This window comes from Borostomias antarcticus, assembly GCF_949987555.1.
Source record: "Borostomias antarcticus genome assembly, chromosome: 21".
NCBI lineage: Eukaryota > Metazoa > Chordata > Actinopteri > Stomiiformes > Stomiidae > Borostomias > Borostomias antarcticus.
In genome coordinates, this window is record NC_140254.1 from 11616427 (window position 1) to 11643184 (window position 26758).

A 26758-nucleotide genomic window follows, 5' to 3' on the forward strand; every position below is an offset into this window, starting at 1 on the left:
CTAGCTTACGTTAGCATTAGCTTGCTCTTGCATGGCAACATAATAGGCTACTCTAGCTAAACACTCCTCTAAGTAACGTTAGTCATTTCCAACATACAGTTTCGTTGTTTCATACAATGCTCACCTGTAATAGACATTACACATACACACATAGCCAAGATGCATCATGGCGGCAGCTGTTCCTATCTAGCAGCTAACGTTAGCGTTAGCTGATGTTAGCGTTAGCGTTAGCTAACGTTAGCCAAATGCATTTGAACCACAGCAAGAGGTAACCACAATGCATTATCCAAAGTACTCTAGTCTAGTACAAACATACTTTACACAATGAAAAGTATCATTTTTCTTACATTTAAATCAAACAAAAACGGACGGGCTAGCTGTTAGCTTTAAAACTGAACACCAGACCACGCACATGCAAGCTAAGCTGACTAACTGTTAACGTTAACCACATGAAAACGTAACCTACGTTTGTCCAATTGATGACATTTCCCCATACAAACGAAACCAAAATAATTCTACCACAGTAGAAATTAGCAAATATCTGCTAATGTTCTTACCTCAAAAAGTAAAATGTCCCACCCGGTAATGTTACCATTGCATTGCCTCGATGACTCGATCCAAGTCCAACTGACTCCTCTGCGAGGTAAAATACTTTTTTTCTCTTCATTCAAAACAAAAGTAGAGAAGGCTTTTTTTTTTTTAAGAGAAGGCTTGCTCAGCGCGCGCTATGCACGTTCAGCTCAGCAATCAGTGATTTACATCACTAAAAGCCAATGAGAATGGGGGGGCACACGGGGGGGCCAATCAGATCATAGGGGGGGCGGGTGCCAGCCCGTGCCCCCATGGTGGATCCGCCCCTGCTCTCACTCACTCACACACACACACTCACACACGACGACAGAGTGGGGAGAGCAGCGCAAAGACCTTTACACAGCTTTCATCGACCTCAGCAATGCCTTTGACACCATAAACCATGAGATGCTCTGGAAACACCTCTCCAAACTTGGTGTACCTACCAAGTTTCTCGTCGTGCTCCAGCAACTGCATGATGGGATGCAAGCCAGAGTCCTCACAGCAGAACTCCAGTCAGAGTCCTTTGAGGTGATGTTGGGGTGAAGCAAGGCTGTGTCTTGGCCCCAGTGCTCTTCAATCTCCTCTCTGCCATCACCTGCCTCTTCCACCGTGCCCTGGGACATGAAGGCGGTGTTCATCTGGAATATCGCTGCATAGTCCCATGGATGTATTAATAGAACTGGATACAGCCACTTCATTCACTGACCGTTATCAAAAATGAAGGCCTATTGAACCGCGCCATCTTGGCAAATTCTGTGTCGTTTGACGTATGTCTGGTGACTTTTGTACTTGCGCAGTTGTGCTTTTCTGAAAAGCACAACTGCGCAAGTACAAAGTCACCGGACATACATTAAATGACGCGGAATTTGCCAAAAGCACAACTGCGCAAGTACAAAAGTCACCGGACATACGTTAAATGACGTGGAATTTGCCAAGATGGCGCGGTTCAATAGGCCTTCACTTTTGAGTTCTAACCCTGGGGTCTTGCATAGTCCAGAGCATGCTATTCCAGCAGTCACATCACTGGGCAGTGATAAAAATAAAAGAAGATGGCGGATCTAGAAGTCACCAGGACCGCAGCGGGAGCTTTCAAATGTAAGTATTGGCTAAATTTGTCTGATTTTTTTTTTTCTTTCTGTCAGATATCTTAGTTATAACTACACAGAGCTACAAATATTACAAACACAAACAAATATTTTGTGTATATATGCGAGTTAGAAATGACATTTCGAAAAAGAATGTCGATTTTTTTATTTTTTGTCCATGTCACTTTAGGGACTCCGTAATATAGGCCTACTAAGTCTCATGACAAAAGCTACTTAGGGTTTTAGTTTTCCATTTAAAATATAGCGTGAATAATGACAAACAGAAAAAGTAATATGATACATAACACAATAATACAATTAAGCCTGCAACTAAATCAAATATTCTAGAAACTAGCAAAATGAACAAATATTCTCTGATATTCAACGATATTATGATTCAATTTCCCATTTTAATACTACAAATGTGAAAGGGTCTTTAGGCTAATACAAAAATATATTGTAGACACCATTTTCAAACCAGTCCCAATTGGAAAAATACTTCAAAATAACATCATTGAATTACTACACTTAAACCCTTAAATGTTTGCTGTTATTACATCAGCGAGGTTTCAGAGACATCAGCAATCATCTTCAGAGCGCTTCAATCCAACCAGTTTGGAAACATGTACTGAGCCTCTGCCTTCTGATACAGGTACATTCTACATCTAAACACCAACTCAGACAGTCTCAAAGTAGGTTCCCGTTCCTCTAAAGCTGGTCACACACCACATCAATAAAGTGAGTACAGGTGCATCTCGGAAAATTAGAATATTGTGTTAAGTTCATTATTTCACTATTTGAATTACATTATGGAAAATAATGGACCTTTTCACAATATAAAAATTTTCTGAGATGCACCTTTAAGTATCCATCCATCCATCCTGTATGTCTATCCGCAGCGTTTTTACTTCTCATGATAGTTCACTTCTCTAATATCCAATAGCAGTTTCCCTTCTACCTCAGCCATCCCTCATATTCCTCATTCTCATATCCCTTCTACCTCAGCCATCCCTCATATTCCATGCCAGAGGACTGTAGTGCTGGCTGGGCCTGGTCTCCATGCATGCTGCAGTCAGCCCTGAGGGTTGTGGGGTGGGAGAGGTGTTCAGTGTCTGTAGCAGTACTCTGTTCAAAAGTCTGTTCAGCGACGGCGTCTAAGGGTTTGTAGTGGTCTGTGCCCTGGTAGTCTCTTTCTTCCTCTTTTCATCATCATCATCACTGAGGAACAGCAGGGGGAACATGCCCAGGATGCAGCCGATGGTCACGCCAATGGCCTTGCCCTGCGTACACGCACACACAGCAGCACAGGGTTATGTGTCATAGCCACAGCTCAGTGGCCTAGTGCTAGAGTGTCTGCCCAGAGACTGGGAGGTTGTGGGTTCAATCCCCGGCCGGGTCATACCAAAGTAGGGATGTGCGCGACTAGTCGTTTAAACGACTAAACGGCGCAGCTTTAGCTAGTCGTTTAAGAAATAATAGTAGATTAAACGAAATATAATAGAATTAGATAAAAATAAAAATATTTATAAAAAAAACTTAAATAATTAGTCACCTCATTCATTCATCTGCGCAATTCCTATTGTTTATGCTGCATTCCTTTTGTATGGGAGCTCCGGATTTGGCGCCTATATTTATAGTTCGTATACTTTTCAGCTCAGCACCTGCCCTACTCAGGCTTGGATGTGCGTGTTTGTACGTTTTTCAATTAGGAACTTTATTGCAGACACGCAGGTCCATATAAAACATTATATATAACACTTTCATAAATGTACAATTCGTCTAGGCTATTTTTTGCAAGGTAGGCTATTATTTCTTTCACTTTATTATTTGCATCATTGTTTGTGGACCAATGTTTCAATAAATTTGCCTTCAAACGTTATTGCCCTCTCTGACATCCGTGGTCTTTATGTGAAATCTAGTTTTAGCCTACTGAAACATTACAGGCAATAGGCTAGCCTACTCTTCTTCAATTAAACAAAATAAATCACATTGATATCTTTACTAAGTAATAAGCTGTAAGGACAGGCTGAACTACTGTTTTGCACTGGCAAACAGTGTGCGACAGCCCTGCGCAACGCGTGCAAATTGGCTGCCGCTGAGTGGTTGGGAAACATCAAGAATAGTCATGCATCTTAGCTTGCATAGTTTGAGAAACATTCTCAATCTTTCTAACGAGCACTTGTTGTAGAAACTTGGGAATCCTGTTTTTAGACTAGTCGTGTAATCGGTTACAAAACCACTGTCTAGTCGTCAGTGAAAATAGTCGCTGCGCACATCCCTATACCAAAGACTATAAAAATGGGACCCATTGCCTCCCTGCTGGGGGGTTGGATCACCAAATGATTCCCGAGCACGGCACCGCTGCTGCTCACCGCTCCCCCAGGGGATGGGTCAAATGCGGAGAACAAATTTCACACACTCAGGTGTGTGACAATCAGTGGGACTTTAACCTTTAACCCTGACTGAGGGATGACAGGTTTGTCCATTAGCTATCTAACAGATATGTATTTGTCTTGCAAATATTGTACAGTCACTTTGGATAAAAGCATCTGCTTAACGACTGTAATGTAAATTTAATGTCTGTCTATGAGAGATACAGTATATATTTGAGCTGGGTTCTGCAATTGACCCTTCCCAAGCCGCTGCCTAGAATGGCCACTGTCCAATCTTACGTTAGCAACCGTAACTAGGCACAGGAGGCCTCTCAAGCTTTCAGAACAAGCCCATTAACGTGGCTTGTTCATCGATGTTTTCAGGAAGCTCAGCCAACTTCAGGAAATATAGGCTACTGTAATCATTAGATTACTGTACTTCCTATTTCATTTGTTCCCATTTCATTTGTTCCCCTTTTATTTGTATAAGACAGTTATTTGGTGTGCCTTTTCTACAGTATATCTACGCTATGAGTTATACAAATATAGCCTAGTAACATAGGCTAGCTACAGCTGGCTAGCCAAAACAATGAGCGATAGCTAGCATGTTGTTAGATAACATGTAAAGAGCCTAAGATGTTTTTAATAACAATCAATGAATAACAAACAAAATATGAACTAGTCTTTCGTTTAAAAAATGTTCAGCTGTCATAAGCCCCATAGCTACAGCCCTCTCTCTGCTAGCTAACGCTGTAGCTATATAGCTAGCTCGCCTAGGTCTTACAGGCCATATATCATGATAGGAAGGTCATTGACTCGGGAATGTTTTTCTGACTCTCTGCTATCTACTAGCTGTGTTCTTGGTCTTCATTTTCAAAGAACTTTTTTTTCCTCAAAAATTAGGGGGTGGAGGTGAATTAAATTCCTCAATGCTCAGCCAAGGAACGGGCTAGACACCCCTGGGTGGTAGATCTCTAATCAGAATTGCTTGTACTAAATACCTGTGAAAGTTCATTAAGATTGGAGAAAAAGGAAATTTGGTCTGAAAAAAACACCTTAATGTACTTAAAAGGGTAGTGTGCTATTTTGGACCTTGATCCCTATTTGTGGTCTGTCTACCATGAACCTGAAACATTGAGACCATTATTTCACTGATCGTTCCAGAAGCTAGCTAGCTGCAGTTTTTATGCAGGCTCTCACTGGGCTACAATGAAAGTCAATGGGGCATATGTAAATGCGTTGGAAAAACTATTATGAAGTGGTTTTCCGAGACGGGAAGCACATGGTGTAATCTTACCAGTATGCTCTCCTGTTAAATGTATCGCAAGCTGAAGGTTTTTGCATGTTTGGCATGACTTGGACATAAGCATCCCCTGCCTTGCTGTTTTGTGCAAGTCATGACAAACACCTAAATATTCAGATTGCTATACATTTCACAGGAGAGCAATTGGTTTTAGAGCAAATGCACACATGTAGCCTAATCTCCTAATCAAAAAAATGTCTTTGTTAAGAAAGATTCAACAACTATGATACTATCGATTATAGACCTTTATGGCATACAGATATGTGTTAGCTAACAACATTGTTTTAAGACTGATTTGTGCATGACAGTCACACATTTTGACACATTTTCAGACAGACACGTGTGAGACGTTCTCTCACCATGTGTGAGCTAACTCTGGTCTGCCACATGTCGGCCTGCTTGGGTGTGAGGTCAGGACCCTGCATCCCTAGTCTAGAGACCAGGGCCTCCACATAGCCTGCCAACCTACACACACACACACACGCGCACACAGAAAAGATAGCATCAGATGTGGTCAGCATGGTTAGACAGATAACATGCATAACAGAAAAACAAGCTGTTCTCTGGTTTATGGCAGTTTCTATGAGGAACCATATGTAAAACAGGGAGGAACTGGTCCGGTGACTAAGCATAAGTCCTGGTTGCCTGTTCTCTTCCAACACTTTCATGAGGGAACATAGCAGAGTAAGTAGGACATGGTAGAACATGAAGGGACAGAGTAAGTAAGGCATGGTAGAACATGAGGGAACATAGCAGAGTAGGACATGGTAGAAAACGATGGAACATAGAGTAGGACATGGTAGAACATGAGGAAACATAGCAGAGGAGGACATAGAACATGAGGGAACATAGCAGAGTAGGACATGGTAGAACATGAGGGAACATAGCAGAGTAGGACATGGTAGAACATGAGGGAACATAGCAGAGTAGGACATGGTAGAACATGAGGGAACATAGCAGAGTAGGACATGGTAGAACATGAGGGAACATAGCAGAGTAGGACATGGTAGAACATGAGGGAACATAGCAGAGTAGGACATGGTAGAACATGAATGAACATATCAGAGTAGGACATGGTAGAGGTCGGTCAACGTACCCGAGTCCAGCCAGATCAGACACCAGGTTTCCCAGGGCAGCAGCTGGATGGACAGAGCAGAGGAGATCCTATTGTATTCTATACTGCACAGCTACTGTACATATGGATGTATATAGTCCCTGATATCCCTCTTTTTTATGCTGCTACCCCCCCCCTCCCCCTTCCTCTTATCTAACGTATTTCTTGTTACTCTGTATCTAGTGTTTTTCTTTCCAACCTTTCTGTAAATTTCAACTGCCGATACACCAAATTTCCCCCAGGGGGGATCAATACAGTATTTTATCTATCTTATCTAGAGAGGGAGGGAGAGAGAGGAGAGAAAACAAGTATTCAGAGTAGAGGTACTACGCTGTGACTACACACACAGGAGACCGCCGGACCATACAACACACCCCTCCCTCAGATAAATGATTTAATAAAAAGCAGCGGCGAAAAGAAAAATGTTCAGTCTTGATTTAAAAGAACTGAGAGTTGCAGCAGACCTGCAGTTTTCTGGAAGTTTGTTCCAGATATGTGGAGCATAAAAACTGAACGCTGCTTCTTCATGTTTTGACAGAAAGCAGGCCTGTGTCAGACGACCTGAGAGGTCTGGATGGTTCATAATGTAGCAACAGATCAGAAATATATTTTGGCCCTAAACCATTCAGTGCTTTATAAACCAACAGCAGTATTTTAAAGTCAATTCTTTTACAGACAGGAAGCCAGTGTAAGGACTTCAGAACTGGAGTGATGTGATCCACTTTCTTGGTCTTAGTGAGGACTCGAGCAGCAGCGTTCTGAATCAGCTGCAGCTGTCTGATCGACTTTTTAGAGAGACCTATAAACACACTGTTACAGGAGTCTACTGAAGATAAACACAAGGACAAGTTTTTCCAGATCCTGCTGAGACAAATTCTTTAATCCTTGATATATTCTCTAGGTGATGGTACTGTAGGCTGACTTTGTAATTGTCTTAATGTGACTGTTGAAATTCAGGTCAAAGTCCATGACTACACCAAGATTTCTGGCACATCCAATCGTTGATTTGTTCAATGCACATACGCAGTGCCTGTATGGGATTATCTAGGGCTAGAAGTGCTGGTCTAAGCAAGCCAAGATCAAAAATACGAAGAGTTAAACCGTCCCAGGATCATCGGAAGGGAACGCTCACTCCTGACTCCACCACCAAAACCTCAATGGACTGAGTGCCTTGTATGTTTAAATAGCACACGTTTCGTTTGAATAAGACACTGTGGTGGAAGACAGTGGTGACCCCGACTTGGACTGCGAGGAATCTGGGTGTGACCCTGGATGACCAACTGTCGTTCTCTGCACATATCACATCAGTCACACGCTCCTGCAGATTCATGCTCTACAACATCAGGAGGATTCGCCCTTTCCTCACTGATGAAACGGCGCAGGTACTCATTCAGGCCGTTGTCATCTCCCGCCTGTCATCTCCCGCCTGGACTACTGCAACTCCCTCCTTGCTGGGGCCCCGGCATCAGCCATTAAACCCCTGGAACTTGTCCAGAAAGCTGCTGCTCGCCTGGTTTTCAACCACCCCAAGTTCTCCCACACAACTTCCTTCTCCGTTCCCTACACTGGCTCCCTGTAGCGGCTCGCATCCAGTTTAAAACTCTGGCGCTAGCCTACAGGGCAATGAAAGGAACATCCCCCTCCTACCTCCAGGCCATGGTCAAACCCTACACCCCCTCCCGACCCCTACGCTCTGCTACCTCGGGGCGACTGGTTGCCCCGTCATGCCGAGGCCCCTGCGGTCGATCGACACGGTCACGGCTCTTCTCTGTCCTGTGGCCGCGCAGTGGTGGAACGAACTGCCCACTGATATCAGTACAGCAGAGTCGCTGCCCATCTTTCGTCGCAGGCTCAAAACTCATCTCTTCAAGAAGTACTACAACGATCCTCCCTCTTAAGCGCTTATTGTATTTTAGATTGCCATTTGCCTTCAGCACTAGATTATGCTCTTAGTCACTTGTTTTAGAAAGATGATGCACTTGCGAGTTCTGGCAAGTAGTACATTGGCTTTTCCTACGTTAAATGCAATTATTGTTAGTCGCTTTGGATAAAAGTGTCTGCTAAATGACTGTAATGTAATGAATAAACAATGCATTCAGGTGTTCAGATTCATTCCCTGGGTGTTCAGGCTCATTCCCTGGGTGTTCAGGCTCATTCCCTGGGTGTTCAGATTCATTCCCTGGGTGTTCAGATTCATTCCCTGGGTGTTCAGATTCATTCCCTGGGTGTTCAGATTCATTCCCTGGGTGTTCAGATTCATTCCCTGGGTGTTCAGATTCATTCCCTGGGTGTTCAGATTCATTCCCTGGTGAATCTGTGAATACGTCTCATATTAAACCGTGTCAGTGAATAATAATCTGTGAATACGTCTGATATTAAACCGTGTCAGTGAATAATAATCTGTGAAAACGTCTGGTATTAAACGGATCAGAGAGGGGCTAATCCCAGGACCTGGAGCGCTGGGAGGGATGGAGAGGCCAGACATCTGAAGCTCCTCTCTCAAAGGATTCTAAAACGATTTCCTGCCCTCTGTAAGGAGAAGTGTAACCGAGATGAATTAGGTAATCTCACTCCTCAGTGTAAATAGCTCACACCCGCGCCCATCAAATAGCTGTTCTTCAGTGGTGTGGCTGGCTACAGTTTATGGGAAGCGGTCTCAGGTGTCTGTAGTCAGAGGACTGTACAGTAAGTCGAACCCAGCACGAGAGATTGAACCCAGCACGAGAGATCGAACCCAGCACGAGAGATCGAACCCAGCACGAGAGATCGAACCCAGCATGAGAGATTGAACCCAGCACGAGGTGCAAGTGAGGGTGGAAGTGCTACTGACGAGCTACGCAGTGACACTTGATAGAGAGGCCAGGTGGACAGTAAATGAGAGGCTGTGTTTTGTGACCACTGCGCTTTGCTACCTCGGGGCGACTGGTTGCCCTGTCACTCAGAGGCCTCTGCGGTCGATCAACACGGTCACAGCTCTCCTCTGTCCTGGCCCTGCAGTGGTGGAACGAACTGGCCACTGACGTCAGGACAGCAGAGTCACTGCCCATCTTTTGCCGCAGGCTCAAAACTCACCTCTTCAAGAAGTGCTACTCACTCTTAAGCACCTATTATATTTCTATTTTTCTACTCTTGCACTTTGCCTTCAGCACTAGATCATGCTCTTAGTCACTTGTTTAGAAAGAAGATGCACTTATGAATTCTGACGAGTAGCAGTACACTGACTTCCTACGTTAAATACAATTATTGCAAATCACTTTGGATAAAAGTCTCAGCTGAATGACAATGTAATGTAATGTAACTTACCTGCCATGGTAGAGATCCCAAAGGTGATTCCTATAGACATCTCAATCTGGGTTCCCTACACAGCAAAACAATAGAGTGTTGACATCAGCCTTCATAGGATGAACACCAAAACCAGCACATGTAAAAATGTCAACGTCAGTTCAAACCCAGAGCATGAGAGGTTGTGAACCAGCGTGACGATCACTTACTGCTGCTATCATGATGGCGTTGTCAAGGAAACCAAAGCCTACGAAGGGGATGGCATTGTGTAGAAGAACTGGAAGAAAAGAAGAAGAGAGAAGTAGGCGCGGAGGTCAGGGGTCATGTGGTCTCACCCTAACATTCACCAACCTGCTCTGAAACCATCCATCCTGAGGGACTGTCTGAGTACTAGAGTACTAGAGTACGGTCTGTGAACACACCTGTGTGTGTGTGTATGCGTGTGTGTACACTATGCGTGGGGTGTGTGTGAAGTGGGATGTTGTTGATCTAACAGTGCAAGAGGACATTCTGGACTTTTTTTTTGTCCCCACCAAACACCCCCCCTCTTCGGAGGTCATCTTTATTTTTAATTAACATGATAATAATATATAAAAATGACAATAATAAGAACTTTAATAGAATGTATTAAAATGCCTCTGAGGGAGAGCAGACATTAACAGACAAGACAAGGACACAAGACAAGACAGGGACACAAGACAGACAAAGAACCAAAAATTGAGAGATAACAGTACTATATTTAATTAAATATGAGTATGGAATAAGGGGGGAGAGAGAGAGAGAGAGAGAGAGAGAGAGAGAGAGAAAGAAGGAAAGGGGATGTACGTGGCTTTATTTAAAAATAATTTATTCATGATTTCTATTTAATTAAATGAGTTATACATTTGTCCCAAGTGTCATTAAAGGCTGATATTTTGTTTTTGGAGTGAGCTGATATTCTCTCCATTGCAATGTGATCTTTAAGTAGATTAGTCCAGTGAGCGATGTGGCAGTTCTGTTTTGTTTTCCAATTTTGAAAGATTATTTTCTTAGCAATAGTCAGAGAAATTAGCAATGGATTTTTGTATTTAGTGGGAAAAGAAATGTGTGGTGTCGCCCAGTTGGCAAAGTGATGGGTACATTGGGATTCCACAGCCCAAGATAATGGAAAGTTCTTGGGTTATTACTGTCCAAAAGAAATGAACTGGTGTACAGAACCAAAGAGCATCTGTTATTCAATTCAATTCAGTTGTGGCTATACTAGCTAGCCCCCGGCTGAGCGCCTCTGTGCTGGAGTTCACCCCAGTGGACGAGAGGGTCGCCTCCCTGCGCCTTAGGACTGTGGGGGGGGGACTCTGACTGTCGTTTGTGCTTATGCACCGAACAGCAGTTCGGAGTACTCGGCCTTCCTGCAGACCGTAGACATGGCCACCATGATCTGAACCCGATTGGTGTTTTTTTTTTGGACTTCTGTGCTAGTCACGGTTTGTCCATAACAAACACCATGTTCGAACACAAGGATGCCCACAAGTACACCTGGCATCAGAACACCTTAGGCCGAAGGTCGATGATCGATTGTTATCGTATCATCTGATCTGAGGCCATGTGTTTTGGACACTCGGGTAAAGAGAGGGGCAGAGCTGTCCACTGATCACCATCTGGTGGTGAGTTGGTTTCGATGGCGGGGGAAGCTTTTGGACAGACCTGGAAAACCCAAGCGTGTAGTGAAGGTGAACTGGGAACGTCTGGAGGAAGAGCCTGTCCGGAGAGATTTCAATTACCACCTCCGGCGGAGCTTCTCAGGCATCCCTGTGGAGGTTGGGGACATCGAGCATGAGTGGTCGGTGTTCAAAGCCTCTATTGCTGAAGCTGTGGCTGGGAGCTGTGGCCTGAGGGCCATAGGTACCTCAAGGGGCGGTAACCCTCGGACACCATGGTGGACAGCGGTGGTCAGCGAAGCCGTCCAACTGAAGGAGGCCTTCCGGGATATGTTAGCCCGGGGGACTCCAGAAGCAGTTGCAGGTTATCGACTGGCCCAGAGGGCTGCGGCTTCGGCCGTGACCAAGGCAAAGCAGCGGGTGTGGGATAAGTTCGGAGAAACCATGGAGACGGACTTTCGGTCGGCACCAAAGTGTTTCTGGAAGACCATCAGACACCTCAGGAAGGGAAAGTGGGGGACCATCCAAGCTGTATACAGCAAGGAAGGGATACTGCTGACCTCAACTGAGGAGGTTGTTGAGCGTTGGAAGGAGCACTTTGAGGAACTCCTGAACCCGACTAATCCACTCTCTACGATCGAGGCAGAGCCGGAAGATGATGGGGGGCCATCGTCAGTTTCCCTGGAGGAGGTCACTGAGGTAGTCAAACAACTCCACAATGGCAAAGCCCCAGGGACTGATGAGATCCGTCCAGAAATGCTGAAGGTGCTGGGTGTTGAGGGGCTGTCTTGGTTGACACGCCTCTTTAACATTGCGTGGAAGTCCAGGTCAGCGCCAAAGGAGTGGCAGACTGGGGTGGTGGTCCCAATATTCAAAAAAGGGGACCAGAGGGTGTGTGCCAATTATAGAGGCATCACATTACTCAGCCTCCCAGGGAAAGTGTACTCCCAAGGTGCTGGAAAGGAGGGTCCGGCCGATAGTCGAACCTCAGATCGAAGAGGAACAATGCAGATTTCGTCCTGGTCGTGGAACCACCAACCAGCTCTTCACTCTCGCAAGGATCTTGGAGGGGGCTTGGGAGTTTGCCCAGCCTGTCTACATGTGTTTTGTGGACTTGGAGAAGGCTTATGACCGGGTCCCTCAAGAGGTCTTGTGGAGGGTTATGCAGGAGTATGGGGTGAGGGGGTCCCTACTTAGGTTCATCCAATCCCTGTACACCCAGAGCGAGAGCTGTGTCCGTGTCCTCGGCAGTAAGTCGTCTTCCTTTCCGGTGGGGGTTGGCCTCCGCCAGGGCTGCGCTTTGTCAGCCAATCCTGTTTGTGATTTTCATGGACAGGGTGGAGAGGTGGGTTTGCAGTTCGGTGAGCTGGGGATCGCGTCGCTGCTATTTGCAGATGATGTGGTCCTGATGGCATCATCTGCCTGCGACCTCCAGCACTCTCTGAATAGGTTCACAACTGAGTGTGAAGCGGCTGGGATGAGAATCAGCACTTCTAAATCTGATGCCATGGTTCTCAGCAGGAAACCGGTGGTCTGTCCGCTCCGAGTAGGAAATGAGTCCTTACCCCAAGTGAAGGAGTTCAAGTATCTAGGGGTCTTGTTCACGAGTGAGGGAACCATGGAGAGGGAGTTTGGCCGGAGAATCGGAACAGCTGGTGCGGTTCTGCAGTCGCTTTACCGCACTGTTGTGACGAAAAGAGAGCTGAGCCAAAAGGCAAAGCTCTCAATGTATCTTCGTCCCCACCCTCACCTATGGTCATGAAGGATGGGTCATGACCGAAATAACGAGATCACGGATACAAGTGGCCGAAATGAGTTCTCTGGAGGGTGGCTGGGGTCTCCCTGAGAGATTGGGTGAGAAGTTCAGTCATCCGGGACAGACTCGGAGTAGAGCCGCTGCTCCTTTGCGTCGAACGGAGCCAGTTGAGGTGGTTCGGGCATCTAGTGAGGATGCCTCCTGGGCGCCTACCTAGGGAGGTGTTCCAGGCATGTCCGGCTAGGAGGAGGCCGTGGGGTAGACCCAGGACCAGGTGGCGGGACTACATCTCCACACTGGCCTGTGAGCGGCTAAAGATTCCTCAGGCAGAGCTGGTTGTTGCTGCTAGGGAAAGGGATGTCTGGGGCCCCCTGCTGGAACTGCTGCCTCCGCGACCCGACCCTGGGTAAGTGGATGACGATGGATGGATGGGTATAATTCAAATGAAAAAGCTCTGATAGCCTTGGGGAAATATCTATACCCAAATATCTAATATTACCGATATGAACAGGAAGGGGAAATCTTGGGCTGCAGAATCCCAAGTATCCTCAGAGAGTGGTAGTATAGTTGATTTGTTCCAATTGATTGTAAAAATCACACATTTTAGACAGACTTAGCTGGTCGGCGGCAGTGGGAATGCTAGCATGAGTCAAGAGATGTCTCTGATGGCGGCCAGACATCAAACACACAGCTACATGCAAAGGCAGAGACCGCCTTTCCCTCTGGCCCTCTGGGGAGACCGGTGTCTCTGGCTGTTGTGGTCTGTTGGCCTCACCGTATCTGATCTGGGCTGCGTTGGGAGGGGACGGCTCCTGCATCTCTGGAAAAACAAAAACATCATTAAGTCACAATCTGCTGAGCTGCGTCTCTGCTTATTAACAGACCTGAGACCAGCCAAGATACTCTGCTTATTAACAGACCTGTAACTATCCACGATACTCTGCTTATTAACAGACCTGAGACCAGCCAAGATACTCTGCTTATTAACAGACCTGAGACCAGCTAAGATACTCTGCTTATTAACAGACCTGTAACTATCCACGATACTCTGCTTATTAACAGACCTGAGACCAGCAAAGATACTCTGCTTATTAACAGACCTGTAACTATCCACGATACTCTGCTTATTAACAGACCTGAGACCAGCCAAGATACTCTGCTTATTAACAGACCTGAGACCAGCTAAGATACTTTGCTTATTAACAGACCCAAGGCCAGCCAAGATACTCTGCTTATTAACAGACCTGAGACCAGCCAAGATACTCTGCTTATTAACAGACCTGAGACCAGCCAAGATACTCTGCTTATTAACAGACCTGAGACCAGCCAAGATACTCTGCTTATTAACAGACCTGAGACCAGCCAAGATACTCTGCTTATTGGAAGTGGAAACAGAACAGCGTCTCACACTGATGCAGCAGAATAAGTAAACATCGATCTTCTCCTCGGAGGTGGTTCTGTACAGCTGAGCACAGCCGGCCATTAAAGAGAAAGGGCAGATGGGACAATGCTAGACACTCATAAACAGGCGTAGATTTCTGCTGACCCACAGGGAAGCACTCGAACAAGAGAAGTGCTGAACAAACACTTGGCTACAAGACCCATCAGGTGAAACCTGTAGGCTAATTATGTAGGACACAGCTAATCAATACATAGGACATAGCTAATCAATATGTAGGACATAGTTAGTCAATATGTAGGACATAGCTAATCAATATGTAGGACATAGTTGGTCAATATGTAGGACAGAGCTAATCAATATGTATGATATAGCTAATCAAGATGTAGGACACAGCTAGTAAATATGAAGGACATAGCTAATCAATATGTAGGATATAGCTAATCAATATGTTGGAAGTTTAAACATTCAGCCATAAATGTTAGGACGACTCCCTCCCTGCTGAGCTCACAGGGATAGATCAACCCTCATGACTGGGGTCAGGCAGGGGCGGCGCTAACCCTGGTCTGGGGGTTGGCCTCGCTGGGGGATGACCGCGGTCAGAGTCACACATCTCTCTGAGAGAGGGAGGGAGAGGGGAAGGAGGGAGAGGGGAAGTCTGAGAGAGTAAGATGGGGGGGGGGGGGGGAGTCACAGAGAGTGTGAGCTAGGGAAAGAAAATATTGATTACATTACTGTATTTGTGTGTGTATTAGGGCTGCACAATTAATCGTGAATTAATCGAAATCGCGATTATGACCTCCACAATTAACTAATCGCAAAAGGCCGCAATTAATGTGATTAATAATTTTGCTTTGAATTGAGTGTGCTAAGACTACACAGACGAATCACAGGCGCTTATGCTGTCTGACCAATCACATGCGTTCCTGCTGAGTGCGCTGTGCGCAGCAATTTCACTGAGAAGACAGATAGCAGTAGGTCAAGACACAAGAGTACCTGCAGCCGTGAGTAGTGAAAAAATGAGCGAAAACTAGGTCAGTGAGTTAGTAGCAAGAAAGGGATTAACGTCCGTGATTTGGGAGCATTTTGGTTATTATATATTAATATGATATATTAAATATGAATCGCAATTACCATTTTGAAGCAAATAATCACAATTATCATCTTTTGTCATAATCGTGCAGCCCTAGTGTGTGTGTGTGTGTATATATATATATATATATATATATATATATATATATATATATGCCAATAAAGCCATTGAATTGAAAGTGAGATTGTGAGTCAGATCAGTGAGGCTGGACGGGGAGACAGAGAGCAATAGTCAGGTGACAAAGAAGAGGAGACAGAATGATTCACGGGTCAGGTTGCAATAAAGAGTATTTACAGCTCTTTATTTCAACCATACATACCAACCCTCCTGAGAAAACAGAAAGCCTGGAGAAAAGTTAACCTGGCCATCTGACAGGATGTGGCACCCTGAATACACAGTTAATAATCAGTCCTGGGAGGACGGCAACATGCCAGAGAGAGAGAGCAAGAGACCAGCTCAGAAAGAGCGAGTGAGAGAGACCAGGTAAGAGAGAGTGAAGGAGAGACCAGCTAAGAAAGAGAGGGATAGAGACCAGCTCAGAAAGAGAGAGAACTAAGAAAGAGAGTGAGACCAGCTCAGGAAGAGGGATACAGGGAAGCAGGCTGAGGTAAGAGGACTGGAAGAGATATTGTCTAGATATGAAACAATGATGTGGTTGGCCTAGATACATTACTCTGTTACACGCCACCACATCAAACACAGCGCAGAGAGCGCACTCTCACACAGTAATTGGGCACTGAGGGAGACCAGAAGAGAGAGAGAGGAGAGAGTTTACACATATTCCTCCACAGTGTGCGGCAGGCATGAATTTAGCCAAGCAGAGAAATACATCGAGACCAAAACCCACCAACATCTCGGTTGGCCATAAATGAGTAGCGGCCCGATAAACAGGAAGCAGCTGAAAGCAGGAACACCATACTGTCCCTAATACACACTATCACACCAAAACATCCTTAATACACACTATCACACCATGCTGTCCTTAATACACACTATCACACCAAAACATCCTTAATACACACCATCACACCATACTGTCCCTAATACACACTATCACACCATACTGTCCCTAATACACACTACAGACCTGCCAACCCTGAAGAATGTTTCCGAGTACCACTTTATCACAAAAAAACCTTTCGCATGTACATGTTGTACGGCCAAAAACGGACATAACACATAGTACATTTTGGATAACTAGACGTTAGTATCGGCAGTGAGTAGGGCTGCTCGATTATGGCAAAAATCATAATCACGATTAATTTGATTGATATTGAGATCACGATTATTTAACACGATTATTCATTGAATTTTTTTTTTAATCAAAAGTTTTAACATTTTCTTAACAAATCAAATTATACATTGACTTTGATAACAATTAATTTATTAAATGTTGACAGTGGCTTTTCTTTTTAACAATGTTCTTTGGATTAGATACATTTCTCCCATGGGAGACAAATAGTGAACCTTGACCTTGATAAATAAATAAATAAAAGTGCAAAAACTGATAAATAAAGAAGCTTCAAAGCACCGCCACCACCACAGAAGAAGACTACCTTGGAAAAATAATTTCACTCGGACAGAACGCGTCTAAATAAGTTATTTAATCGTAGCGCCGAGGCTTCAAAACCCAGCATTTGTTAATATAGACCCTTTTGCTTAGGAAGTGAATTTTCATGTTCATCTGACACTTGTAAATATGAGCGCCTCTCCTAAATAGGCCGACACCGATTTATTTTGACGGCAAAGTGAATGGAGCAGCAAAGGACTGTTGTCTGGCATGAGCGAGCGGAATGCGACAACGGGAATGAGAAGGGCTACTTTGAGGGGCAGCTACGACTGCGTAGCAAATTTTACACACCGTGTCAACTTGGTCCAAATCTGTCTCCGCGAACCCATAGTGTTTCCACAACACTGATATTGTTTTAGCTCTCTTGTCCACCTCTCGTTCTGCTGCCATAATCTTCTTCTTGTCGTGTTTTGTTCGAGAGGAGCATGCGTGCACTTCGCTTGACAACTCGTCTCGCTTTGAACTAAAGTGTTTGTTTTGGGGCTTTGGGGGTGGGGGAGGGGTCAAGCGCAGTATAGCACTACAGTGTAGGGTGCGCTTGATTTGTGCAAAATCGTTTTATGGCGATTATTTTGTTTTAATGATCGTTGACAGCCCAAATCTTAATCTAGATTAAAATCCGATTAATCGAGCAGCCCTAGCAGTGAGGTGCAGGCCACACTAGCCAGCCTCTGTATATAATAATAACAGACAGGTAAATCTATATAATAATAACAACAACAGACAGGTGATTCTATATAATATTAACAGACAGGTGATTCTATATAATAATAACAGTGACAGGTAAATCTATATAATTATAATAACAACAGATAGGTTATTCTATATAATAATAAACGGACAGGTGATTCTATACAATAATAATAATAATAACAGACAAGTGGTTGAATCACTTGTCTGTTATTATTATTGTATAGAATCACCTGTCCGTTTATTATTATATAGAATCACCTGTCTGTTATTATTATATATAATCACCTTTCTGTTTATTAATATATAGAATCATTCTACATATTAATAAACAGAAAGGTGATTCTATATAATAACAGACAGGTGATTCTATATATTAATAAACAGAAAGGTGATTCTATATAATAACACATTATTCTATATATTAATAAAGAGAAAGGTGATTCTATATAATAATAACAGACAGGTGATTCTATAATAACAGACAGGTGATTCTATATAATAATAACAGACAGGTGATTCTATATAGCAGTGACAGACAGGAGTGTTAGGAGTCAGAGGGTGACGGGCTGTCCTGGTAGGGTTAGGGCTAACCCTAAACCTGTCCTGGTAGGGTTAGGGCTAACTCTAAACCTGTCCTGGTAGGGTTAGGGCTAACCCTAATCCTGTCCTGGTAGGAGAGAACCGGCCTGCCCAGGAAGGGGGGTCAGGTCTCGGCAAGCGGAGAGAGTTGGTGTTTTTACAGAAGAACATTCTGGAACATAGAGATGGTATGAATCACCACAAAAGGCCTGCTCTGTGGACTACTGGGGTGTGGCTGACTGCACACCACGCACACACACCATGCACACACTCTCTCTCTCTCTCTCAGGTACAGTATGCACAGTTTTTCCATTACCATGGAAACGGGGGTATCAGCAGTACAATGAAAATGTATTTTACTTGTTATCATATCAGCTTATTAAATATCTATTACTATGATTGAATACTAGCTTATATCAGCTTATGTTACTATTATAGCTTGTGCTAGTTTTGTGAAATCATTTTTCAATAATGTTCTAGATCTCCGTTTTCCATGTTAATTGTTTCCAGTAGCTAGCTAGATAGCTAACGTCACTGTGATTGACTAGCCTCTGTCACCATGCTCTCCTCGGGTGATTGACAGCCAGATGAATGACAGAACAGTCATGACAAGTTTTGATAGGATAAACCGTCCCAATGTTAAAATGTCAATGGGAATTCCAATGTAAGCACTCCGAGAGCTGTCTTACCCTACGCCCACTTTTAAGCATTTTGCATAAAATTGCATTGCATTTACAGATGAGGGTACATTTCAACTGATGACAACATTTTTTTGCGGTTTTGTATGTATGGACTAATTTGATTGGTTGATTTTTCATTTGGTCTGGATTTCCGTAAGCCAGAATCCTTTTACCTGGCCTACAATGTTAAGTGAATGACGAGCTAGTAAGACCGCTGTCAACGGACCGTAACGTGGACTGTACTTTCATGAGAACTGTAGGGGGAGACGGAGCACTACCAAAACGCTTAACATGGATGAAATTGAAGCAATATGGATGAATACAAGACACATTTAAGTCAAAAACAGTCTGAAAGTCGCAAAAATCTAGTTTTATTTGGATTTGTATGGGTAAGCCAAGCCCTGGCTTATAGGAGCAATCGCCACTGATTATTGTACAGGTGCAGTTTTGACCATCCCAATTGTGTAAATTATCCAGTGGCTTTGGTGTGAAAAGGATAGGAAATAAGTAAGCTTTACTGATTCTTGCAACAACTTGACTGAGTTTATGTAACCGCATGTAGAGTAGTTGGTGAAACTCACTCTTCAAAGGAGCTTTGACAGTCCCTCCAAGAAGGACGTCCCTATTGGCGCAACTGTCAGCGTGTCCATCTCACAAGAGCTTGTCGAACAACGGTTCAAATCCCGCCCTGGGCAAGCCCTTAACATGGGTCGAACTGATGTTGAACACAAGCAGAAGAGAGAGCACGACGGTTACATGGGCTTACCTTGGGCTATCGCTACGGACTCGAAGCTCTGTAGTTCTCCGAGCAGGAAGGAGCGCTCCTTGGGCCGAAGGCTGTAGATGAACTCTCGCGCTCTCTTTGGGGAGTTCAGCGGCTCGAGCGGCTCGTTGCGCGTGTGCGTCCCCATCATCCGGCGGCAGCAGCTGTGTACATGCACGCGGAGCGGCTCGAGCGGGGTTCTGCTGCGCGAGACCAACGAAACTCCAGCCCCGGACTGGACTGCGGGTCGCAACAGGACCTTCTGTAGACAGAGCTTTATCATGGCGGCGAAGCAGAGGTTCCTGCAGTTCAACTGAAACGAGAGAAACCTCAAATTAGTTAGTTGGCAATTCGAGAGGAGTCTCTAGTTTGACAGCTGATGTTGGTGGCTGGTTGAGGGAGCAGGAGCCGAGCACACCGACGCCGGTGAACCTTGGACGTGCAGCCAATCTTTGGTATATTACGGTAGTTGTCTGTGTATGTTCGCCAAGTTAGCTAGCCAGCTAGTAGAAGCCAGCAAAGAAAATCATTGTTTAGCCGCGCACTTAAGAGCAATTCAACGTTACAAAAATAAATCACATTTAGCGAGCTATTAGTGGCTAGCGTTGGCTAGTCCAACTACTAGTACTACTTAACAATACCTCCTGTCTACATAATACAATCACCCTTTCAGCGTGGCGCCGAGAGCCAAGTCGTCTCTTCTTTTTCACAGGGTTAAGTTAGTAGCGTTGCTCTGCTGTGATAGAATGCATTTGATCTAGAACCAGGTGTATCTTGAACTAGCTAGCGTTAGACTGGCGTGAGTGTGCCAAGATGGAATCAGGCTGGCTGTAGCAGCACTCCTGCGTTAGGCGCCTCCCCCTAGCTGGATCTTCTTTTGGCTTGTGGGAGGGAACTTCACGTATTCTCCGACCCAAAATAACTTATCCAATAGGCTCTTTGCACAAGCTCCACTACTTCCCGAAATTCTACAGGCATTATTATTTCCTGTCCTATACCATTGGATGTTAGTGATTAATCAGGTGTGCGGCACACCTGATTAATCACTTCCATGGTATAGGACAGGAAATAAATATGCCTGTAGAATTTCAGGAAGTAGTGCAGCTTGTGCAAAGAGCCTATACCCAATATACTGAGAAAAACCAGTTTGCATAACTAGGGTTCGCTGTGTGGTAAGTTAGCCTGCTAGTCTCCAGTCTTCCCGTCACACCCATACCAGCCCCGGTAGCTCCTGTCCTGGAAGCTGTTCTGTCATGGAGTAGGTCTGGTCTGGCTGTCACCTCGCCTCGCCTTGTTGACACAAGTTTGATCAACTCAAAGTTAGCCTCCTTGCACACCAGTTCACACAAAATACAATGTAGGTCACGACAAAGGACGTGTTACATTCTAAAACGATAGCCTATTAAACAAGGTATTCCACTTCCACGACCTTTCTCATAATCCTACATGGGCGATCAACATCACAGGGTTAGTAGTCGCGTTTTCAAAAATGCAGTAACGCCGCCACCCAGTGGTCAAAAATGGATATACATGCTGCTGTGCTCTGTGGTTATCTGCACGATAAACCGATTTCTATGTATGCGACGTGGTGTCTTGTTTTGCAAACGACTTTATAATACGCATATGAAGTGAAAGGCCAATTATCTAAGTACACATTCGGCCTGTGATTTGTTTTCTGTATCTGTATGTGGTAAATGTGGACACAATGACACATTCAACAACATTCATAGAGTACATTGCTTCTGCAACAATGCTTCACCTGTGGACCAAACCATTATTAAAGGTGATTTTATTTACATGAATCTCTTTTTAAAACAAAAGGCAAAAATGAACAAGTTTACCTTTCAAAAAGCTAACAACTAATCCAAAGATCAAAATCCTTCATGGTTGAAACAAACCAAAAGCAGCAGAATCAGTCTGGCCTGATCAGGACAAGTGGTACTCCTCAGCAGCATCACCTGGTATCATTCTCGTTCATTATCTTTGTAATGAAAATAACATTGAAATAAATTCTTTAAGACGTTCTTGCTATGGAAGCCGTTGCAATTTCTAAATAACATAATACTCAGTTGTGCTTATTGATAATTCATGCAAAAAAAAAGTGAAATCAAGAGCCTATATCAACTTTGCAGAGATGGCAGTGGATACCTTTGCGCTTGATAACTGTCTTTGAACAGGGCAACTGAGTTGAAAAGCAGAGTTGAGCTATTAGCTGATCTGGTCTGAGTGTGGAGCTGTGTGGCCCTGGTCTGTCTACTCAGGATCTCTCACCCGCATTAGTGGAGCGTGAATAGTCATCTCAGAACACTTGTATTACAATACAATACAGCCTTTCTCCTTTGTCTCTAAGGGAAAAGTGTGTGTGTGTGTGTGTTTATTACATGTACAATAACGTACACAATTGAAGCAAGGTCACACAAGAGACCAATAGTAATGATAAGAGGTATATCTGTGATTACAGTAGTCACCTTTAATCAGACCTCTCTTGGTGATGAGGAGGAGCTGCTCTCCACTCCCTCCTTGTCTTTGTCTCTGCTCCCTCTCAGCCCAACGGCATCCCCAGGAACGTAGGTCTCTCAGTGAGCTGCACCTCTCAGGACCCCCCTACCTACCTTACCCCGGCCGCCAGCCCACCCTGCATATGCACACTCTGTAGCAGCCCCCTCTCTGGACCCCCCTACCGTTACCCCGGCCCACCCTGCCTATACACACTCTGTAGCAGCCTCCTCTCTGGACCCACCCCCGTTACCCCAGCCCACCCTGCCTATGCACACACTGTAGCAGCTCCCCCACGACGCCCTTGGAGGAGCAAACCCAAAGACAAACAGAGAATAAAAGTAAGAGAGAGTGAAAAAAAGTTCCCTGATGTTGTAGAAATTAAGATGCTTTTCTTTTCTCATTTGTTTTTTAAACTTAAATATATCTCTATATATATATCTATCTGTCTGTGTTCAGTCCCCGTTGGAGTCTGTGTCGTCGTTAATATAGTCCTCCTCTATGGGCGTGCCGCCGTTCTGCGTCCCCCACTCCTCCTCGTCGTATTCTATACTGTCATTGTCCTCCAGCAGCTCGTTCTCAGGCTCCGCCCCGCCCGCTGCTGCCGGCCCCTCTGCCCCCCCCCCCGCCTCGGCAAACTCCCCGAGGTCCTCTCCCCCTGGCGGCGCCGCCACGTAGCCGTTGTTGTTGGAGAACGGCGGGCGTTCGCGCCCCTCCTCCTCGATGTACACCTTCTGGTGGCACATAGGGCACGTGTCCTGGATGTACAGCCACTTGCGGAGGCAGAGGGCATGGAAGTAGTGATGGCACGGCGTGATGCGTGCGGACGTGGCAAACTCCTGGTAGCAAATGGCGCACACGTCCTCAATGTCCCTCAGCTGGCCGCCCTTCACCTCAGGCAGGGAGTTGATCTTCTTGACGGCCGTGCGGCGGTTGATGAAGGTCTTCCAGCCGTTCTTGGCCTGCAGGTAAGGATGGCAATGGAGAACCGACATCGTTAGAGAATCGGAGTCGTTAACTCTGAGAATCAACATTGCATGCCTCCATGCGCATCACTTCTTTTCATCAATGCCGGCATGTTTTTCTGACAGTTGCCCATTGCAAAACAATGATGTCATGTGTCTACGGCGCTTTTAAAAAGGAAAAGATATGGAGCGTTGTAATTCATTTTAACATGTTAAAAATAAATTATATTAGGCAGACATTCATGCCTTTTCTTCTACTCTGTTTCTACACAGACTCAAGTGATAATAAAACAGTAGAAAACCTGTGTAGGCCTACTCTTTTTCCACACTAAAAATTGATCAGGAATCAATAAGGGAATCGATCAGACCAATAAGTGGAATCACTAATGGCATTGGTATCAATAAAATCGTAATAGTTCCCACTCCTACCTGCAGGTAGATGTTGAAGTAGGCGTGAAGGCACATCATGCAGGCGCGAATCTTGCTGCCCGACTCAAACGCCATGGTGTAGGCGCCGTTCCCGAACATCACCACGCCGAACACGAACTCCATGACGTTGCCGGTGGAGCGGACGTAGTACACGTAGTCGTCCAGCTTCTCCCAGAGGACGTTGTAGTATCCGTCCATCATGAAGAGGGCGTAGACGGTCAGGGACACCACCACCTTGAGGCAGAGCTCCACGCAGAAGGCGGTGACGGCGAACAGCCAAGTGTTGAGGGCGTAGTGGTGCCACAGCACGTAGCTCAACGCCACGGGCAGCACCAGCAGGCCGCCAGACACCAGCAGCACCGGGAAGTGGCGGCGGAAGGAGGAGACGTGCGAGGCGCTCAGCGACATCAGCACCGGGTCCGTCATGCCGTGGATGAAGTGCAGGATGGCAGTGAGCAGCAGACACATGTTGCGGCTGAGCCTCACCAGGCGCTCCTCAGGGTGCAGCCCGCTGAGGCCGGTCTGCAGCGCCAGGATGAAGAACAGCACCGGCGCCACGAAGCCCAGCCGCTTGTCCTCCTCCTCGGTGGAGCCGATAAACGCCAGGATGCTGAGGCCCAGGTAGTGGGCGACGGACGAGATCACTGCACTCATGCCCAGGACTGTCAGCGTGGAGTCACAACCGCTGATGATGAGGTTGCTGGACAGGTCCCAGAACACGTCCCACGTCAGGTAACCGTGGTGATCGCCAACCCTGGCGGCGCCGCCGCTCTCCACGCTGCCGCCGCCGCTCTGGTGGCGCACGGCCCTGACCACGTACACCAGGATGATGGCCTGGGCGGTGACGCGCGTCAGCCAGAAGACCCGCAGCACGTCGGGGAAGCGGATCCTCTTCCAGGTGTCCTCCGCCAGCAGCTGCAGCCCGTAGATCCGGTACATGTGCCGCACCAGCAGGTAGACGTAGCGGCACGAGTAGTAGAACCACTTCAGCTTCAGTGCCAGGCACACGGCGGTGTTGAGGGCCAGCACCAGCCCAGAAGCCAGCGCCACCTGCTGGCGCACATCGACCGGCAGCTCGATAATCAGCCCCCACAGAGGGACCATGATGTCCAGCACCACCAGGGCGGCGAAGACAGACTGGACGTTGAGCAGGAAGACGTAGCCCATCCCAAACAGCAGCTGCACCACGGCCATGCCCAGCCAGAGCGTTGGGCCGTTCCTGGGCAGCAGCCGGTAGCCCAGAGCGGCCTTGTAGTAGGCGCTGTAGAAGTCTATGTGGGAGGTGGCGTGGTAGTTGATGAGGACGGCCGCCGCGCCCAGCAGCACGGCCAAGAAGAGGGTGTAGAACTTGAACAGGGCCTTCTGGGAGAGGACAAGCACCACGCTGGACACCAGGATCCCTGGGATCAAGCACACAGACGGAGGAGCAGCAAGGTTATGGTTGTGGAGGTAAAATTGTTTCACACAGAATGTAGGCTAGGCAAGTCCTCCCAGACTCTGACAAGTCATGGGATTGTGTTGATAACTAGGTTACAGGCTGGAATGTTATGTTAAGAACTTTTCTTCATCCAACCCAGACTCCACATACATAAGGGCAAGGGAGCGACGGTAACCTGCAGCCTGACATAGGTTAAACGAATGATATGCCTGTTTTGGTAGTAACTTCAAGAAAAGGCAACAAAACAGATTGTTGGGCAACTAGCAGTTTGACCTGATTAGTCAGTAAATAATCAGTAACTCTTGTGGTGTTGTTCTTGAGGGCAGGGTGAGAAACTCGGCAAACAAAACCGTGGGGCGGAAAGTCTGAGAAACTGTTTACTTGTCAGTGTTGCTGACAGGCGTCTGCGAGTAATGACCACTCTTGCAGCCATTAAAGACTGCGTTGGCAATTGCAAGGCCCCAACAACACACCGATCACCTTGCTAGCTTCCTGGCTAACAAGCTAAGCTCGACATAATAATATTGAGGGAACGTGGCAGCTTTAGAGAGCTTAGGGTTGGGGGTATGTCTGTGGTTTGCTACGGATATGACTAACGTTAGTTAGCTAACAAACAGCTCAGACAAAAAGCACTTGCAGGTTGTCGCCGGTGACGTTAGCTAGCCAGGTTAGCTTAAATCGGCTTTGGAAGGAGGGAGTGAGCTAGAGGCCATTGACAGGTGAAGCGTGTCACTGCGCATGCTAGCTAGCTGTCATTTTTTGCTGAGCATGGATGACACTGGTTCGCCGTGTAGAGAAATCTAGTTAGTGAAAACAGAACATTGCACACACTTGTCTTACCCATAACTCTGATTAAAATCTTGCCAGCAGCCCCAGCCCATCCTGACCCGGGGTCGTAGTAAGAGTTAAAAATGGCGTCGATAATAAAGATGCAAGGTACGCGAAGTGCCACATCCAGCACCGCCAGGGCCTGCTGGCTGATCCGGAGCTGGGCGGACGCCATGTGGGCTCTTTGGCTGAAGTCCTGTAGGACTGCAGTCACCCCGGATAATAAATATATATATATTTTTTTTTAAATCGGTCTATTTGTCGTCTGTGTCAGCCTCCCACGTTACTTGACGGGGTCCCTGCTGTCAGCCATCTTCGCTGTCCTCCTGTTGCTATGCGAAGAACGCGGAAGTCACTCCTGTTTTTTCTCCCAGTCGTGACGAAGTGCAAACGTGTAAAGGTGTGGGCGTGGCTCTAGCCGTTTCTAACGTGGAGCTAATACAGTACTATCTATGATTCTACTTTCTTTGATATCACTGACATATTCCCGAGATGGCTTATTGATTAATGTTCAAGTTAGCTCTGTTAATATATTAATAATTGTAATGTCTTGTAAATTACAGGTCATACATTTACCAATATTTGACAACCCCACCATAATCACAATCACTAGATTGTTCGATGGATAGATCGATCAATGTATTCTGAAAGTATATTTATTTGATCATGACATGTGTGCAAACCCTTTTTTTGTCTGAGAAAA

The 26758-nt window shown here is 45.8% G+C and overlaps 2 protein-coding genes across 2 annotated transcripts; both read right to left on the reverse strand.

Annotated features, from left to right (window-relative positions):
- Positions 1–1824: 1824 nt before the first annotated feature.
- tmem65 (transmembrane protein 65) lies at positions 1825–20704 on the reverse strand. The gene is made up of 8 exons (XM_084455363.1): positions 20565–20704; positions 19903–20212; positions 13898–13942; positions 9939–10006; positions 9751–9805; positions 6430–6472; positions 5693–5798; positions 1825–2938 (listed from the first exon to the last, which is right to left on the reverse strand). Exons 2-8 carry the CDS (start codon positions 20180–20182, stop codon positions 2813–2815), a joined length of 723 nt encoding a protein of 240 aa, XP_084311489.1. The 5' UTR covers positions 20183–20212; positions 20565–20704; the 3' UTR covers positions 1825–2812.
- A 1965-nt stretch (positions 20705–22669) lies between these two features.
- On the reverse strand, positions 22670–26370 carry rnf139 (ring finger protein 139). The gene is made up of 3 exons (XM_084455771.1): positions 26068–26370; positions 23790–25189; positions 22670–23357 (listed from the first exon to the last, which is right to left on the reverse strand). The coding sequence occupies exons 1-3, from the start codon at positions 26228–26230 to the stop codon at positions 22851–22853; spliced, it is 2070 nt and encodes a 689-aa protein (XP_084311897.1). The 5' UTR covers positions 26231–26370; the 3' UTR covers positions 22670–22850.
- Positions 26371–26758: the final 388 nt, after the last annotated feature.

Excerpts from the sequence above, each read along its gene's own strand:
- tmem65 (XM_084455363.1), bottom strand. The coding sequence starts at position 20,182 with ATGATAAAGCTCTGTCTACAGAAGGTCCTGTTGCGACCCGCAGTCCAG. Across the intron at positions 10,007-13,897 it reads CGCAGCCCAGATCAGATACG|TTCTTCTACACAATGCCATC; the intron begins GTGAGGCCAACA and ends CTTTTCTTCCAG. Across the intron at positions 9,806-9,938 it reads ACGCCATCATGATAGCAGCA|GGAACCCAGATTGAGATGTC; the intron begins GTAAGTGATCGT and ends TTTGCTGTGTAG.
- rnf139 (XM_084455771.1), bottom strand. The coding sequence starts at position 26,230 with ATGGCGTCCGCCCAGCTCCGGATCAGCCAGCAGGCCCTGGCGGTGCTG. Across the intron at positions 25,190-26,067 it reads GATTTTAATCAGAGTTATGG|GGATCCTGGTGTCCAGCGTG; the intron begins GTAAGACAAGTG and ends GCTTGATCCCAG. Across the intron at positions 23,358-23,789 it reads ACTTCAACATCTACCTGCAG|GCCAAGAACGGCTGGAAGAC; the intron begins GTAGGAGTGGGA and ends CCTTACCTGCAG.